General features: G+C 47.2%; 1 protein-coding gene across 1 annotated transcript in view; it reads left to right on the forward strand.

Moving 5' to 3' along the window:
* Window positions 1–675: 675 nt before the first annotated feature.
* The window catches only part of FBXO21 (F-box protein 21), a 34,655-nt gene continuing 16,373 nt past the window's right edge, over window positions 676–18,957 (forward strand). Inside the window, exons 1-4 of the mRNA XM_077307491.1 lie at window positions 676–952; window positions 10,819–10,954; window positions 12,519–12,613; window positions 17,559–17,680. Coding sequence (XP_077163606.1) covers window positions 777–952; window positions 10,819–10,954; window positions 12,519–12,613; window positions 17,559–17,680 — 529 coding nt within the window. The 5' untranslated portion in view covers window positions 676–776. The remainder of the gene's footprint in view (window positions 953–10,818; window positions 10,955–12,518; window positions 12,614–17,558; window positions 17,681–18,957) is intronic.

The following is an 18,957-nucleotide window of genomic DNA, read 5'->3' on the forward strand; positions in this document are numbered from 1 at the left end:
CAATATGATAACTGGGAGGTTATTGGAGATTTGCGGTTAGAACAGGTTTTCTCAGCCATGGTTTTGGAAAACCCTGGGGTGTCTTGACAGCCTGTTTCCCAAATGGGTAGGAGTTAATTCATTTTTAATTATTATGTGTGTGTGAGTGTGTGTGTGTGTTACACATTTATTAGGATATGACCATATATGGTCATGTCGACCTTCTCCCTCCCCCCCCCCCCAAATGATCAATGATGGGCATGGAGAGGTCCCATGTGGGCTCTGCTTCCGAAACATATTCTGCACAATCTGCACCACTTCTGGGGGTTTTCAAAACCCGAAAAATGTTTCAGGGGTTCCTCAATGTTAAAAAAAAAATTGAGAAAGGCTCGGTTAGAGCCTGGAGAAGAGAGGGCTAAGGGGGGAGGAAGAGAGACCCCAGTGGGGTCTAACGCCGTAGTTGCCATCCTCAGAAGCAGCCATTTCCCCCAGGGAAACCGATTCCTGTAACCGGGAGATCGGCCGCAATTCCGGGAGATCTCCAGGCCCCACCTGGAGGCTGGCAACCGGACGCCCAGAAAACGCCCTGGTCGAACAGACGCCTCGACCCGGGAGAACTGAACCCTCCAATCAGCGCCGAGAGCGTCACTACCCTTCCGGCCCTCTAAGCGCGGCCGGCTGTGCGCTGCGCCTGTGGGCGAGCAGGGCCCTTTGCAGACGCTCCCTGACGCGCCACTGCGCCGGCGCCGGCCTTTTGGGAGACGCTCCCCGAGAGCTCCCTCAGGTAAACAGCCAAGATGGCGGCGGCGGCCCCGCTGACGCTGACGGCGCTGCCGGGGGAGCTGCTGGAGCTGATCGCCGGCTGCCGGACGCTGAGCGCCGCCGACGTGGGCCGCCTGGCCTGCACCTGCCGCCGCCTGCGCGACGCCTGCCGGCCCCACGGGAAGGTCTGGCGGGAGCAGTTCCGACTCAGGTGGGCCCCGCGGGGGAGGGGAGCGGAGGGGGCCTCTGAGCATGGGCAGAGAGCCGGCTCAAGGGAGGGGCTGCCCAGAAACGACGGCCAGGGCCTCTGCGCGCCCTCGCGTCGCCGAATTCCGAGTCTTGGTCCCCAGGTGTCCCTGGACTACAACTCCCATGAGCCCTGGGGTAGCGTGGCGATGGCTGGGGCTTATGGGGATTGTAGTGCGTGGGCATCTGGAGCGCCACAGCTTGGCCGCCCCTGGCTAGCCCCGGGCGTGTTTTATAGCAGGGGTGGGCAAACTGTGGCCCTCCAGATGTCCATGGACTCCAATCCCCATGAGCCCCTGCCAGCGAATGCTGGCAGGGGCTCATGGGAATTGTAGTCCATGGACATCTGGAGGGCCCGGGCATGTCTTATAAGATGAATCCTCCCTGCACCGCAGACGCTTAAGCCAGGGTCACATGCCCCCCTAAGGCCGCTTTTGGGGAGGGGGGGTTGACTTGGCCCCATTTAAGCAGAGATGTGGGTTGTGCTGCCGGCAGGGGCTTATGGGGATTGTAGTTCATGGGCGTCTGGAGAGCCACAGTTTGGCCACCCCTGGAACTTCAATTTGTCTATTTAATGCAGCGGTTCTCAACCTGGGGGTCGAACGAGCCTTTCACAGGGGTCGCGGCAGGGCAAGCAGCTTGGTGGTGGGGGGTCGCCATCGACACAACAGCCTTGTGGGGTAGCTCGAGATAAAGCATTCGTCTGTCTGGAGCAGTGGAAAGGAGCGAGATAGGCATGGTGAGACAAGAGGCAGAATTGAACTGAGAAACCCCCCCAAAACAATTTATAGACAATCATGATCTTCTTGCCATTGGTCAGTTTCGGTTTAATTTCTGTGAAAGAACCCTTGCAGAATTCTATGGTTGGGGGGTCACCACAACATGAGGAACTGTCTTAAAGGGTTGCGGCATTAGGAAGGTTGAGAACCACTGATTTAATGCATTTTACAACACCTAACACTTCCTCCAAAGAACTCATTGCATGAAGGGCTTGGAGTGGCAGGCGAGGGCAGCCCAGATTGAAAACGCTAGTGGCTGTCGCTAGGCGAGATTCGGCCGCATCTTTTCTCCCAGCCTGGCCTACCTCACAGGGTTGTTGTGAAGGGAGAAATGCAGGAGGGTGAGGAGCAGGGGCACCATCCTCAGGAGGAGAGCCGCTGTGGTGTTAAAGAGTGGCAGAATCTAATCTGGAGAGCTGCGTTTGATTCTCCACTCATCTTCCACATGCAGCCAGCTGTGTGATCTTGGGCTAGTCACAGCCCTGTTAGATCTGTTCTCACAGAGCAGTTCGCTCTGAACTCTCAGCCTCACCTCACTCACAGGGTGTCTGTTGGGAGAGGAAGGAAAGGCGATTGTAATCTGCTTTGAGATACATGAGGACTCGTGGGGACATATGAGGCCTACACATGATGCCTTCTTGGGCCAGTCACAGTTCTCACAGAGCTCTCTCAACCTCACCTACCTTACAGGGCATTTGTTGTGGGGAGAGGAAGGGAAGGTGATTGTAAGCCGCTTTGAGACCTTCGGGTTGCGAAAAGTGGGGTATAAAAAACAACTCTCCCTCCTCCTCCTCAGAGTAAAGGTCTGATAAACATGTACTCCTAAACAGATAAAATATGTTTCTTTCCTCTTCTGTCTTGACACCTCATGCTCAGCGCTGTGCATTCTGACTGGCAGTGGCTTTAAGTGGCAGTTCTGAGGATTGAGTCTGAGATTCTTCCCAAGGAGAGCCAGTCTGTTGCAGTTAGAAGAATGGGAGACCCAGGTTCAAATCACAACTTTTCCATGGCAGCTTGCTGTCTGACTGCAGTTCAGTCACATGCTGACGATGCACCCTAATTCACAGGATTGCTGTTAGAGAGAATAAAACGAAGGTGAGGCGAATGATGTCAGCCACTCTGGATCCCCAGTGGGAAGAGAAGTGAAGTAGAAAGGCAAATAGAAATAGGTAAAGTAGATCATGGCCTATAAGGATGCTTGCTTTGCTCATATCCCCTGTAAGCAGCATGCTTTCCTCCTTTTGAATGGCTGATGGAATCATATGCTGATTTATGCAATTCGACTTACAGTATTTGATGAATTAAATTTGGGTGATGGACCTCATTGGAACACTGTGGATAGAAACAGACTGAAAGCATAACATAGATCCCCAAATTAAGGTTTCCCCATGTTGCTACTGTTCTTTCCCATCCTTCTGCCATCCCCTCCTCCTACCACCCGAGCAAACTTTAAATCCTGTTGACCAGCAGGCCTCCCTTGGCCCTGGCATAATAGTCCGTAGCTAGGAAGGATGAGAGAGGAGAGCCCAGCTGCCATGCAGCTGCTCAACTCCCCCTGGCTTCTGGTGATAACAGCATCTCATTGGGAGTTCTGCTAACTCTGATTTATCTGGCTGTTCCGGTCCTTGATGCTCACGAATTGGCTAAACAGTACGGCTTGATCCGCGAACAAAGCCATGCAGTCGATAACGTGGGATGATTTTCAGAAGTAATAAAGCTAACCAGATAAGGGCGAGATAATCTGGTGTGTACTTCTGTCTGAATAGCTGCCCGTTGGCCTTCTGCTGACGACTGCGTGGTCGGAATGAACCGAGGGGGTCGTTTTCTTTTTGATTCCCTAGATTGCCGTGGGTTTGCCTGCTTCAGATCGCTCACAGCTATTTATGCGTTACCCTGACCTTGATGGCCCGGGCTTTCCTGGGCTTTTGAAGTGAAGTAGGGTCGGCACAGGTTAAGTATTTGGATGAGAAGACCACCCGAAAAGTCAGGGTCGTGATGCAGAGGTGGGCAATGACTTGCCACCGTTATTATTTCTTGCATGGCAGGTGTGTAATGCAGCCAAGAGGTCCTAAGATTGTTTGGCTGCCCGGCAAGAGTTGTTTGGAGGTGGTTTGCCATTGCCTGGTCCCGCACCACAACCCCGGAACTCCTTGGAGATCGCCTTTCCAAGTGCTAACCACGGCCGACCTTGTTTAGCTTTCGAGCTGTGATGGGATCGGGCTTGCCTGGGCTACCTGGTTTCCTGGCAAACCGGCTCCGAATGCCTTTTTCCTCGAAAGCCCCACAGGCTTGGTGTAAGTCAGCTGTGACTTGATGGACGGGGAAATTGTGCAAAAATAAACATTGGTGATCCGTTAAGATTAGTATGAAAAATTCAGCTTGAGGAACAAGAAGCCGGCTTTCACAAGGGAGAAATTAAACCGGTGTTATCATTCATTCATTCATTCATTCATTCATTCATTCATTTATTTGTACACACAAACACACACTGATTTATATATACCCCACTGCTCGGGACAATGTCGCCTTGTGGCGTTTTACAATATAAAACACAGTCACAGAATCCCCATAAAACCCCTTAAAACATTAAAATCTCTAAAATAAATTCAAAACACAATACAAAATACAAAAATATAAAATTGATATAATATGCATAATATGGAATATTCACACGAATATGATATTTGCTGGTTTTACATAAGGCGACATAGGGCGGGGCTCACTGATCTTAATCCCAGTCATCCCCCCTACCAGTCTCAACCATACGCCGGCAGAAGAGCTCCGTCGTACAGGCCCTGCGGAACCTGGATAGTTCCATCAGGGCCCTTAGTTCTTCAAGGAGCTTGTTCCACCAGGTTGGGGCCAGGGCTGAAATGGCCCTGGCCCTGGTCGAGGCCAGGCAAATGTCCCAGGGACCCGGGATCGCCAGCAAATTCATACTCGGAAAGCACAGGGCCCTGCGGGGGACATAGGCAGATAAGCGGTCCCTCAGATAGGCAGGACCCAGGCCGCGTATAGCCTTAAAGGTCAAAACCAAGACCTTGAACTTAATCCAGAAGCAAACCGGCAAGCAGTGCAGCTGTTGGCTGGATGTGGGTCCTTCAAGGTGTCCTAGTGAGGATCCTTGCAGCCGCATTTTGCACCAGTTGCGATTTCCGGGTCAAAACCAAGGGTAGGCCCGCGTAGAGTTTAGTCTCTCCCTACCCTTTGGAAAACTCCCATCTCTTTGTGCTAGTGATAAGAGGAGGGGGGGGATCTGCTTGGTCTTGTTCTGAGCCTCAAATGTCTTCTTTTATCTTCAGTAGCAGTACCAATGGGATGAGCAATCAAAGGAGGATGTTAAAGAGTGGAACACAGCGAGATTTAAAAAAGGAAGCCACTCCAAACGCACCGTGCCAACTAGCCAGCTAGATCAAAGGCAAAAAATCACAGCTTTTTAAAACTAAAGGGTAGCAGTTTTTTGTACCTGCCCATACCTGCCTGTTTTCATCAGGCTTTCCTGCTGTTCCGTTGCTCCGGTGGATGTGTTGAGCTGCATACGTGCAAATGGGGGCCAAATGACCCTCTGCTGGAACCTGTCCCTGCCGTGTTATAATATTACTGCAACTGTTTATTTTAGGGCAGTGAGTGGAGAATAAACCCTCCAATGGTAATTGCAGTAGGGATTTTTAAGGCAATAACTCAAGATGGAGCCAGTCCCAGAGTAACAGGGTCAATATCTCCGTTTCTGCCAAAAGTTCAGTGATCAAAGAACCAACCGCTTTTGGACAGCAAACTTCTATTATCATCAGCCACAATGGTCCACGCTGCTGGATCTGAATCTTTGAAGGATCCAAATTGGTTGCCGACAAGATAATGCCAAGCCTTGAATTGGAAAGCTGGGCTGGGAAGCCACCCAGAGTTACAGCTTTCTAAACCGGTGAACTGCCCATTGTTCAGCCACCTCTTTTGCAGGTGGGGGAGAGAATATTTTCTTCCTTTGAACTGTTCAGTCTGGATTTTGCACGCCAACTGGCAGTCGGAGAAAACGCTGCAACTTCTCTTCCTCTGCCAAGACATGGACCCAGCCAGGATGTAGATGAACTTCGCCTGCGACGAAAAACAGGCCAGGATCAGAAATTTACATAGACCCGTCCAGTTCTTACCAACGCCGGTCCGTGCGCCCATATGAGCGCCTGCAAGTTTTGCTTTGCTCTCCAACGGTGGCGCGTTTTCATCCAAGTCCCGTTGACAGATTGGCACCCTGATCCCCAAAAAAGGTTCATGCTGTTGCATTTGCTCGCAACACTGTTAACGTGGTGTCGCTGCGACACTGCTGTGAGTTTGCCATTTGTTCCGATGTTCTAGTCTAGATGAGGTGCCCCATCTGGATGGCACATTTGTTGCCGGGTTTGTTTTCAGGATTGAAACCAGGTCTGTGTGCGGGAGAAGGAGGTGTCAAAATCATAAAGTGGCCAGCTGCTTGTCTGAGGTGCCTTTTTAAAAGTTCCCTTGCAGATATGAAAACTCTCAGGTAGGAAGATTGTGGCCAGTAGGACCCTGGAGACGAGGGATATAGATATATATTTCCTGAATAAATAAGCTTAGCTTACACCCTGCCTGTCCTTACAGGGAACATTTTACATAATAATAACAGCATTAAAAAAAATAGGATCAGCCTAATGTGGTACAATTCCTTCTATCCCCTTCGGACTCTATCCCCTCCTTCATCACCACCTCAATCCCCTGCTTGTGTAGAATATGCATCAGTTGCAAATTGTGCCACAATGTCAGGGTCTCCAACCTTTTTATCACCGGGGACCGGTCAATGCTTGATAATTTTACTGAGGCTGGGGGGGGGGGTAGTCTTTTGCCGAGGGACATCGCCACTGCCACCTGAGCCCCTGCTCCACTTGCTTTCCCGCCGGCGCTCCTGACTTCCCGCCGCCCGCTGACTATGATGGCTCCTGTTTACATTGATCCAGCAGGAGATGCCTTTAAAGGTTTTCCATCATGACGTCTATTCCTTTCCTCTGTTTTTGGAGAACCTGCAAGCAATGGGCAGTATTGCCGCACAGCTCCGCAAATAAGATTCTGCATGCAAAACTCAGAAAGCCACGGCAGACAAAGGAGTGGACTGCCCCACCTTCAGCTCTTTGTTAAAAATGGTTTTTTTGAGAAAATACTCTGGAAATACCAAGAAAAGTATAGCCTGCACAACTTCCTTAAGCTCTTGGTGATGGTGGATAATTTCCTTGGCTCAAAACATTGCTTAGTGAAAAATATGGGTGACCCGGGAAACTGAACGCTACCGCCAAGTCGGCCTTTCTCAGCTTTTTTTACCGTTGTGAAACCCCTGAAACGTTCTTTGGGCTTAAGAGAATCCCTGGAAGTACAGCGATCGTGCAGAATATGGTTGGGAAGCAGAGCTGTGGACGTGCCCACCTGGGGCCCCTCCCCTTCCCATCCCCTCCAGGCACATCACTGGCCATGGGGGGGGGGTATACATGACCCGATAAATCAGTGGTTCTCAACCTTCCTAATGCCCGCGACCCTTTAATACAGTTCCTCCTGTTGTGGTGACCCCCAACCCTAAAATTACGCAAGTGTTCTTTTGCAGAAATTAAACCGAAACTGACCAATGGTGTGAAGATCCATTGTTCATGATTGTGTATAAATTGTTTTTTTTTTCCGGGGTTTCTCAGTTCAGTTCTGCCTCTTGTCCCACCATGCCCATCTTGCTCTTTTCCGCTGCTCCAGACAGACGAACGTTCTGTCTCGATCTACCCCGCAAGGCTGTTGTGTGGATGGCGACCCCCCCCCGGCCAAGCTGCTTGTCCTGCCCCGACTCCTGTGAAAGGGTCATTTGACCGCCAGGTTGAGAACCACTGTGATAAATGTTTAACAAATTTTAAAAATATATAAGAAACTTAAACTCATTTGGGAAATTAACCCATTTAGGAAACCCTTCCAGAGCAGTCAAGAAACCCCGGTTGAGAAAGCTTGCTCTAAGTTGTGAAGGGACCAAGCCCTATGAAGATAGGTTGAGGGACTTGGGAATGTTCAGCCTGGAGAAAAGGAGGCTGAGAGGGGACATGAAAGCCCTCTTTAAGTATTTGAAAGGTTGTCACTTGGAGGAGGGCAGGATGCTGTTTCCGTTGGCTGCAGAGGAGAGGACACACAGTAATGGGTTTAAACTACAACGATATAGGCTAGATATCAGGAAAAAAATGTTCACAGTCAGAGTAGTTCAGCAGTGGAATAGGCTGCCTAAGGAGGTGGTGAGCTCCCCCTCACTGGCAGTCTTCAAGCAAAGGTTGGATACACACTTTTCTTGGCTGCTTTAGGATGCTTTGGGCTGATCCTGCATTGAGCAGGGGGTTGGACTAGATGGCCTGTATGGCCCCTTCCAACTCTATGATTCCATGATTCTAAGTGGGGTCTAACACACCAGCTCCGGGGTGCTTTTGGTGCGTGCCTTCAGTCTTTTACTAATGTAGTGGCACTGCTTCATTACTGCCGTTTTATCGCTGATGTAATTGTACATTGGAACTGGTCTCCGATTCCCCATTGTGCTCGGAAGTCAGTGCATAATGCCTTCAAATAATGACCTTTATTTTTTTTTCCACCTGTGTTAAAAGCCCATTTGGTAGCGTGCGGTTAAATCTGACAAGCACGGCCCAGATCCATACCTTGGGTTTGTTCCAGACGCCAGTGTTAACATGTTTGCTCAGGGTGGGCGCTTAGGGCTGCCGTCCAGGAGGCTCCTTCCCAGAGATATTATATCAAAATTTCTTTCCAGAAAACCTTCATTTTTTGAATAGATAGGCAGGTGCACCATTAATTCTCCAGTGTCAAAGAAGCTTCCAGGGAGACAGCAAAGAGCGGTCCAGAATACAGGCCACTCTTGGGTTGTTTTTTGTCCCTGATTTCCCTCGGAAATCACAGACAGGTCTGGGTTCAGTGCCACCGAGAGCAGCTGTTGGCATCTCCTTATGCCCGATGTGCATGGGAAATAGGGAAGCAAGCCTCTACCTCCTAGGTTTCCTGGCAGTAACGAATGGTAGCCCCTTGTCCCAGCTGTTAATTGTATTTTTTTTCCAGACTGGAAGCAGGGAAAAGGTCCTTTAGGCCAGGGAGTTGTAGGCTCTGCCTCTCCAAGCCTATCCCGCCTGCCCCAGCATTTCCAGCTCTAAGCCCTGACCAGCTGGGGATATTCCCTAGCGGTAGAAGGGCAGCGCTCACATTTATCCCCTTGGCCACCCCTGGTTTTGTGTGGCGCGTGGGAAATAGTTCCTCTTCCCCCAGTGTTTTTCTGCAGGGGCAGTGGGTTTCTGTCTCCAGTTACAGATGCTGCCCTGTTCACAGTGGACGCACTTACATCCTGTATATACTTTCGTAACGTGTTTGCAAGAAAGAGCCTACTTGTGTTCACTTTGTAAACGAAACAGGGGATCAGTATTGGGATAAATACGAGGCTTCAGTCGCATGTCCGCGAATGGCAGGCTTTCTCAGCCAGGGTTTTGTGAAACTGGGGGTTTCTTGACTGCTGTGGGTTTCTCAAATGGGTGGGAGTTCACTAAAATTTTAAAAATTTGTTTAAACATTTATTTGGCGATATGACCATATACAAGAGCCTCTTGTGGCGCAGAGTGGTAAGGCAGCAGTCTGAAAGCTCTGCCCATGAGGCTGGGAGTTCAATCCCAGCAGCCGGCTCAAGGTTGACTCAGCCTTCCATCCTTCCGAGGTCGGTCAAATGAGTACCCAGCTTGCTGGGGGGTAAACGGTAATGACTGGGGAAGGCACTGGCAAACCACCCCGTATTGAGTCTGCCATGAAAACGCTGGAGGGCGTCACCCCAAGGGTCAGACATGAACCGGTGCTTGCACAGGGGGGATACCTTTACCTTTATGACCATATACGGTAAACATCAGCATACTTGCTTATTAGTCCTGTTTATTGCTGGATCACATTGGATCCAAAGATCTCTGGATCTTCTAAAGCGTCGTAGGATTTTTATTTATTTATTTTTATTTACTTATTTAGATTTTAATACTGTCCTTCCATATGGCTCTGGGCGGTTTACATAGGACACCATAGAGTGATTAAAGGTAAAGGTACCCCCTGTGCAAGCACCAGGTCATGTCTGACCCTTGGGGTGACGCCCTCTAGCATTTTCATGTCAGACTCAATACGGGGTGGTTTGCCAGTGCCTTCCCCAGTCATTACCGTTTACCCCCCCAGCATGCTGGGTACTCATTTTACCAACCTCGGAAGGATGGAAGGCTGAGTCAACCTTGAGCCGACTGCTGGGATTAAACTCCCAGCCTCATGATCAGAGCTTCAGACAGCATGTGTGCTGCCTTACCACTCTGCTCCACAAGAGGCTCTTATAGAGTGATTACATAGAACAAATTTTAACAAATATGACCATATAACAATCATTTTCTCTGTCATCTCTTTGCTTCCACCTCATAGATCTCTTTTGTGAAAAATCTTGTGGCGATTAGGATAGTAGGTTGTAGTTTGCCAGTTTATTTCTTTTGTTTGAGAAGGAACGTGCAAAAGATATCTACCCATTTTAGGTCAGGTTGCTTTTGTTTTCTTAGGATTGAGGCAAAAGTTTCTAGCACACAAGCATCCAGATCACAGGAGCCCTTCTTATCCGCCCTTTTTGTGAATTTAAGCGTTTGCTCAATCTGGAATAAAGCATCACTTTAAAACGGCCCTTTCTGTTGCTAGAGGAAGAAGAAAACTGGACAGATATATTCCAGCCTGATTGTTCTCAAATGCCTACTGGGCGTTTGGTCTCCTTAGAATCTGTTTGATTTCTTGAAGAATTGCTTTGCTTTACTGCATGAAAGCAGAACAGTTTCTTAAGCCATTTGTATGAAGTTAACATACAGTTCTGAAAACTTCCTGTTCTACTTTTTAATCCCTTTTAAAAATGGGACAGCTTTTTGCCATTCCTCTAGAAATTAGTTACAGGGAGGAGGAATAAACTCAGCAGCTTGCTCACATTTTCAGGACGACCCAAGTGCTAACTGCTGCGTTTTCTTTGTCTCATATGTAGGTGGCCATCGCTGATGAAATATTACAACCAGACAGACACTGTCAGTTGGCGGGAGGAATACAAAGAACGCCACAAAGCCGGCTTGGAAGCGAGAAGAATTGTAGCCTCTTTCTCCCAAAGGTTCTTCTCAGAACACGTAAGATTCTTTGATCCAGCCACGGTGTGCCAGGCTGCCTTGCTAAAGAAGACTGGCCTTACCTTTTGCCTGTTCTCCTGCTTCTTTGGAGGCTTGTGGTTTTGGTTACTTGGGCCCACTGGAGCCACAGAACAAGTGAAAGACTATCCCTCATTTGTGTCACATCCTGCACCATTCCAAAGGTCTCCCTGTCTCTTGGGATCTTTAGGGGCTATAGCAGGAGATGGAATAAGCCTGTTTGCATGTTGCATGTGACTGTATGTCACTGTATGGTATCGTGAAGACCCCTCAATGGTACTGCGGCATGGGATCTTTCAAAATGGCAGCTGGGGGGAACCCACCCACTCTGTGTGTGCCATCTCTGGCCCTAAGCAAAGAGGCAATAATTTGTTTTTTTACATTAAAAAAAAAAGATTTCCTTATTTGGGCAGATTGACCTACCCGTTCCCAAAGTGGCCAATGATGGATCTGGAGCGGGTGTGGAGAGAAGGGGTCCCAGCCATTTAAACATTTGCTGTCTGAGGCTCATCTCACTTCTGGGTGTGTTGCAGGGAGGTGTGGCCAGTTGACATCACTTCCTGGTACCTCGAAGCCTGAAAAATATTTCAGTGGTACCTCCACAGTCAAAAGGTTGAAAAGGCTGCTGTAGGGTGAAATGGTTATAATACTGGACTTGGACAGTTAACTGGGACAGTTCAAATCCCCGTTCAACCATAAAGCCCAACCTTAGGGCAATGATTTTTTTCCCAGTCTACCCTTCTTCACAGGGTTGTTGTGAAAAGCTCTGGTTTCAAATCCTCTTTCACCCATGAATCTCATTTTGAGCCTGCCACTCTTTCTTTCTGCCTGTTTCACCTCAGGAAGTTGTTTTGAAGATAAAATGGAAGAGGGGAGAAGCTTGTACACTGATCCTTGAATGCCTTAGAGAAGAGTGAGAGTGAAATGTACACACACGCATATGTGTATACGTACGTTTATATAAATCGTATTGCATTCAAGTCTTTAGTCTAGTAGATAACAAGGTTTCAGCAAATGGGGATCAATTTTTTTAAAGTACCAACATAGTCTGAGAAGCGTTGCTGTTCCTTAGTAGCTGTCCTTAGGAACAAAAGTGCAAGTTAACAAAACTATATATAAGTGTGTCCCTATTATGTTTAGCTTTATAGTCTCCCATTGTGGGACTGCACAGAAGATTGAAGATGAAAACAGTGTTGCACTTACCTATAACTGTTATTCATTGGGTTGTCTTCTGTGCAGGCACACACTCCCTCCCTCCTTCTCCACTGTGAACTCTCGTTAATGTTCCTTGGAGTGCTCATAGCATCTTAGGAGAACTGAGGGAAAGGGAGAACCCTTACTTGGAGCACGTAACAATTTGAGTGGGAAGGTGGTTGCCTCTTGGCTCCAAGGGGGAGGGTACTATTTTAGCTCTCTTTAGAATGAGATAGAAAAGCTGGGGAAATCCTCCAGAGGGTGGCCTGCGCGGTCTCAATGTGTGCCTGTGCAAAAGACAACATGATGAACAACAGCTACAGTTAAGTGCAATGCTGTTTTCTTTCTCCAGGTTCCCTGCGATGGCTTCAGTGACATTGAGACTCTGGAGTGCCCAAGCCAGTTCTTTGAGGATGAATTGATGTCCATCCTTAATATGGAAGGAAGGTGAGGCTGAGCCAAAGAGCTAGAACGAGGGGCTTCCTTTTTCACAGATCCTTGGGGATTTTCAAGCTTTTGGCTTCTGTTTGTAAACGAATTCGATCTCTTTGCATCACCGCTGACTTGAGACCAAACTACACATTGCATCTGCCTTGCGCTCACTGTGGGGGGACTTGCAGCTGGATGCCAGCTGTGAGTTCCCTGTGGGAACTCAAATTAGAATAGCCACAAAGGTGCCATTCTAACTGGGACCATGGTATGAGTGCATGAAGCGCTCCTGACTTCTCCACTGGTACACTTTCCTAACTCACAGCGACTCCAGGACAGTGTTATTTGCCCTGTCAGCTGGCAGGGGCTCATGGGAATTGTAGTCCATGAATATCTGGAGGACCACAGGTTGACTACCCCTGTTCTAGGGAATAATCTTATTGCCACTAGAGTTGGTGGACCCCTGGCTGCAGAGAGCGTTCAGATTATCCGGTGGTGGAAGCCAAGAGAAATGTTCTTGGCTCAGGTGATTGCACATTCCCAAAGGTATTTAGTCTGCTTTCAATGAGGAATGTAGTCCAGATAGTTCTCTTATAGGACCTGCACCCAATGCTTAAATTGCCCTTCTGCTTTCCTTCTATATGTGAGTTTAACAAGTGGGGTGGCAGTTCGAGGGAGATAATTTTCCTTGCCTTAACCCCCCTCTTTATACCTCATTGGAGCACTGTGTGTGTGTAGCATTTGTACTGGGCTTCTCTTGTTTATGGTAATCCTTAAAACTGCCCTGTAAGGCCTGCCAGTAATTTGTCTCCATATTGCAGATAGAGGCTTGTCTTAAGCTCGCTTGTTGAGTTTGTCCGTAAGAGCTGCACCAGCAGTCTCCAAGATTGCAGGTGCTGACATGTCGAAAAATTCCCCCGAATTATCTGTCCATCCATATCGCGGTGAACTCTCTTAGCCGCTGTGCTTCAGCAGCTCTCTTATGTTGAATTTATGCTTCGGGTGAAAGAACATCCACCATTGTGAATGAAAAATGGTAGTGTTGACTGAAAAATGATAGCGTTGACAAAGACGGTGTTGTCTGGGGAACATGCTGTCTTATCTGGTGTTTACAAATAGATAAGCTAGCCAAGCAGGGGAGATGAACAAATAGTCCCAAAAAATGTTGGGAGGCAAAAAGCAATAATAATTTTAATAATATATTCCTATAAGGTCCAAAACTGTTTCCCTGCATCTAGATGCTTTTTCAATCAAGCATTTCACAAATGGAGGTGGGGGGGGGTCGAAAACTGCATGCAAATCTCAAGTCAAAATAGTTACGTAGAAGCATCTACACCGTAAATTTGGCAGGAAAAAACCTATATGAACAAAATTTCCTCAAATGACTTCGCAGATAGTGTCAATCTTAACCAGAGTCTTCATCAGGAATATTTCTGTAATATACAGAAAATTCAAACCATTTTTTGCAGACAAGAAATTTTTGACCACATATTCAAAATACAATGTTATGCAAGTTTCTGTTATACTCAGCATACATTTCTTTGCGTGCCTATGCTTCTCTAAGAGCGTGCAAGCGGTTTCCTGGAGTGTGCAACATTGAATCTGTACAACTTACAAAGGATAGTTGTTAGGCTGGAACAGCATGTGTGTTGGAGACACTCTCTACTCTGTTGCAAAAGGCTGCAAAGCTTTGAAGCTCCACTCTGTTGCAAAAGGGTGCAAAAGCGTAAAAGGGAGGGTAACTCTGCCCCATCAGAATTCCAGGTGCATGCTTGCTGTCTCGCAAGGAACAATGACTTATGGAGGAGGAATACTGTAAGAGGAGAGTAATGATAATAAACTCTTATTTGTACCCTGCTCTTCCACAATCCCATTGTACTGATTGAGGACCAGAATACATTGGGTTGGATATTACCTCCCATGAGTTCCTGCTTGCCCGTCTGCTTCAAATCACACCCCACTCTCCGTCTTTGCAGTTGATATGCAGAGGTCTCAACCGTGTCTCTTCATTGGCTTTGAAGTTCTAAGTAATGGTAGAACAGATTTAGAGTCCTGAGGCACCTTTAAGACCAACAAAGGTTTCTTCAAGGTGTGAGCTTTCTTGTGCATGTTGTACCTGAGGAAGCACATGTGCACACAAAAGCTCATCCCTTGGGGAAAGAAAACCTTGTTGGTATTAAAGGTGCTCCTGGATTCTAAATTGGTTCTGCTGCTTCAGACCAACCCAGCTACCCACTTGAACCTAAGTCCTGGTATATAAGAATGGCCCTTTTTATTTTAAAGGCTTGGCATGGGGCACTCGTGAAGTTTTTCGTTTGGGCAAAAGGGACCGCCCTTGGACCGTGTCCAGGCTCGTCGTGTACCAGTTGCCTTGGATTTTGTCTTCGAACTCTGCTGCAGCTGCAGCTTAACACTTGGTGTTGATGAGGTTTCTGGTTAATGCCATTGGAGCCCTTTGCGTTGGCTGCACACCTCCTTATTAAGCAGAAATGTATGCTAATTATCCCCTGATTGTGCTGCAGTCTTTGCCATTCGCTATCATTACACTAAATCACTTCCCTGGACGGTGTCCCGACCAAACTGTCCGTGCCTGCAGAGCATCCTGATTGACTGGAGGATGACAAGTTGCAGGATTTGATCACTCGCCCAAGCAGACAGGAACCAGTGGGCCCAATTTTAAGGCACTGGGGAAGCCCTTCCAGGCCTGGGACCCTCGTATCTAACAGACCCCATTGTCCCACACCAGCTGTGCTCCCACTTCTTTGCTACAATTCATTCAGCTCCTTGTCATCCTCAGTTGCTTATAGAATCAACATTGGGGAATGGTCTCCCTGAATGGATTTGCAGAGGGCTCTGTTTTGTTCTATTTTTTTTAAGATCACGTTCAAGGGTCCTGTTCCAGAGAGAGCCCTTGTTGGAGGCTGATGAAGTTGACAGGTATCCGGTGATGAGTTTAGGGTGGGGAAGGCTCCGGTTTAAAAAATGTCTTTATACATTGTCGGGTCATTAGGACTGACTCTGTTGTGTGACCGCAATACGGTGTTGTCTTCACTCTCCCGATAACAATAGGGACGGTGGTCTGTCCTGCTGTAGTGCTGCCAAGCACAACTCTGTCGTTTCCATTTAACAGGATCATGTTCAAAGTCTTAAGCCAGGGCTAGTCAAACTGTGGCCCTCCAGATGTCCATGGACTACAATTCCCAGGAGCCCCTGCCAGCGAATGCTGGCAGGGGCTCCTGGGAATTGTAGTCCATGGACATCTGGAGGGCCACAGTTTGACTACCCCTGGCTTAAGCTTTGCTTCAGGTTTGTTTCAGCTCTGTTGTTCCATTTCTGAGGTCCAAACACTATTGCACTGTCCGTGGGATGTCCCTGCCTGTTTTAATTTATTTATATTTCAATTTCTATACCGTCGCTCTCGGCAAAAGCCGTCTCGTGGCGGTGTACAGATAAAACGATAAAACGACAGCATAAAACCCCCTATACAAAACGACAAACAAATAGTGGCATAATCATATTGTCTAGCCCTTCTAAAGCCCTTCTAAGCACAGCCCTGTTGTTCCAGCCAATGGGCCCATACTGATGACCTAAGCCAGGGGAAGTCGAACTGCGGCCCTCCAGATGCCCATGGACTACAATTCCCATGAGCCCCTGCCAGCGTTTGCTGTCAGGGGCTCATGGGAATTGTAGTCCACAGGCACCTGGAGGGCCACAGTTTGACTACCCCTAACCTAAGCGATGGGATACCGGAGGTCCTGATCTTTAAAAAAATATAACGAGATCCACAGTTTGATAGCTCCGATCACCATTGATTGTATATGATATGCATTATGTAATCTGCCTTGCATCTCAGCAAGAGAGGTAGGCCATAAATATAATGGTAATAAAAGTAAGAGTGTCCTGCTTTGTTGTGGGGGGTTGGACTAGATGACCCAAGAGGTCCCTTCCAACTCTATGATTCTATGACTCCTCAGTATCTAGGCAGGCCAATCCACAAAGCAGAGGACATGCAGCCCCCCCCCCCCATACACTAAGTCCTGTTTGAATATCAGCTTCTTTTAGTTGGAGAACCCATCAAAGAAGGATAAAATGTTTTCCCAAATAAAAGTAGGTAGCTATGTTGTTTTCCGTGATATAGAATCTTTGCAGGCGATAGAGGGCAATGATTTTAATGGTACCTTTTTTATTTCTGCATTACGCACATGCAATTTCTTTGCACGGTGTAATTGCAGACCTTCTTATAGGCAAAAGACAAAGAGTGGGATTTTAAAAAAACAACAACAACTATTCAGAGATTTGTCTCCTGTTTGTGACTGTGTTCTGGTGCATGCTGAAATTTAATAAAATTAAACCATAAGGGCATTTTAATTACCCTGCAATTTTCTGTCCACGTCCCAGAGATGAGATCATGTTTTAGAGTCTGAAATTATTGATTGTGTTATATATATATATTTTTACTTTTTGAAATCTTTATTAAGACAAACAACGAAAGGAAATATAAAATACATAAGCACATAAAATACATAATCATCCTTTTCCCCTTTACAACCATAGGCACAGATCCTGTATATTGCTTGTATAAGGCAATGACGGTGTTATTTCTGTCTATTCTGCTGCCTCTGTATAGCCCCTGACCATAGTAGGTCTCATTCAAGTGTGTGTCTCCTTTTCTGCTGTTAATTTCACATGGGTCTTCATCTCATTTATTTTCAACAACCAGTCTTGTAATTGAGGAACATGAGTTTGTGGCCGTGGTTTGAGCAATATAGCCGAACTATTTTATTTTATTAATAAGATTCAGCGTTGCCCTTTTGCATGCCTAACTCTGGCTACTATGTTAGACTTGTAGTCTTTAGAGGTTTTTACAGGAGTTAATCTGTAGCTTTCCGCCTGCCTCTTTTCTATTCTGCCCTGACGTTTTCCCAAGTGATTGTTCATTTCATGCCTCATTTCTGCTTTGCAGGAAAGGCCTGACGTGGAAGTACTATGCAAAGAAAATTCTCTACTTCCTGCGGCAACAGAATATTTTAAAGAAACTGAAGGCATATCTTCAACGCTCAGCAGATGAACAGTCCTTCTTGGAAGGTGAGCAGTGGCCCCAAGGAGATGTGTAAAATAAAGAATGAACTGGAATCCTTATTCCAGGCTGGGCGTGTTACTTGTATCTGGATCTGAACTTGATAGATACAATGAGGGAAATACATTTTAACAAGCCCTTTGTTAAGGGCTTGGCCTCCAGTGTAGTATTCATTTTTCGGGGCAGGGTGGGGTAGGGACCAGTTTGGTGTAGTGGTTAGGAGTGCAACTTCTGATCTGATGAGCCAGGTTTGATTCCCTGTTCCCCCACATGCAGCCAGCTGGGTGACCTTGGGCTTGCCACAGCACCGATAAAGCTGTTCTGACCGAGCAGTGATATCAGGGCTCTCTCAGCCTCACCCACCTCACAGGGTGTCGTGGGGAGAGGAAAGGGAAGGCGACTGTAAGCCGCTTTGAGACTCCTTTGGGTAGAGAAAAGCAGCATAGAAGAACCAACTCTTCATCATCATCATCATCCTTTTGCCTTCTCCTTCTTGCTCAGCTATGGTTGATGAGATATTTTCCTTCTGTTCTTACCTGCTGCAAAGCCAAAAATATTTATCAGTTCCCTTTGTCATCCTGGCTCCAGCATAATATCCATTGCATCTATTTATCTGACATTTTGATTTTTTTTTTCTAAATGCACCTGCCACCTCTTGATGTCAATTTTTTAAATGCATTACAGTTTAGGAATGATGCAGATTGTCGTCTACTGAAACAGTAAATCTAAACCAACCAAACAGCTGTTATATTCTACTGAGTACCTGGAACCAGCAGTCAGTAAACAAATCCCTTCCTCTCTAAAGCTTGGCATAAGAATAATGTTTTTTCTCCATGTCTTTGAAGTGGCAAGGGAGAGAGCCAAGTAGGTGCGAGGATATTTTAGGAGAAGGCCCTGTCCTAGTGGAAGCCCAAATTTGCATCCTGGGAGTCACGGCAGTTTAATGGTTAGAGCAGGGGTAGTCAAACTGTGGCCCTCCAGATGTCCATGGACTACAATTCCCATGAACCCCTGCCAGCAAATGCTGGCAGGGGCTCATGGGTTATTGTAGTCCATGGACATCTGGAGGGTCGCAGTTTGACTACCCCTGGGTTAGAGCATAGGTTTAGACTAGTTAGACTATTATTGTTGTCATTATCTATACGTTATGGGAATGTTCCTCGTATTGTTTTCTATGTTTTATGTAAACCGCCCTGAGCCTCAGGGGAGGGCAGTATATAAATACAACAAATAGAATAAATATTAGTGACACCCGGCTTCAAATGTCCATTCAGTATTTGGAGTA

This window comes from Paroedura picta, chromosome 13 (genome assembly GCF_049243985.1).
Source record: "Paroedura picta isolate Pp20150507F chromosome 13, Ppicta_v3.0, whole genome shotgun sequence".
NCBI lineage: Eukaryota > Metazoa > Chordata > Lepidosauria > Squamata > Gekkonidae > Paroedura > Paroedura picta.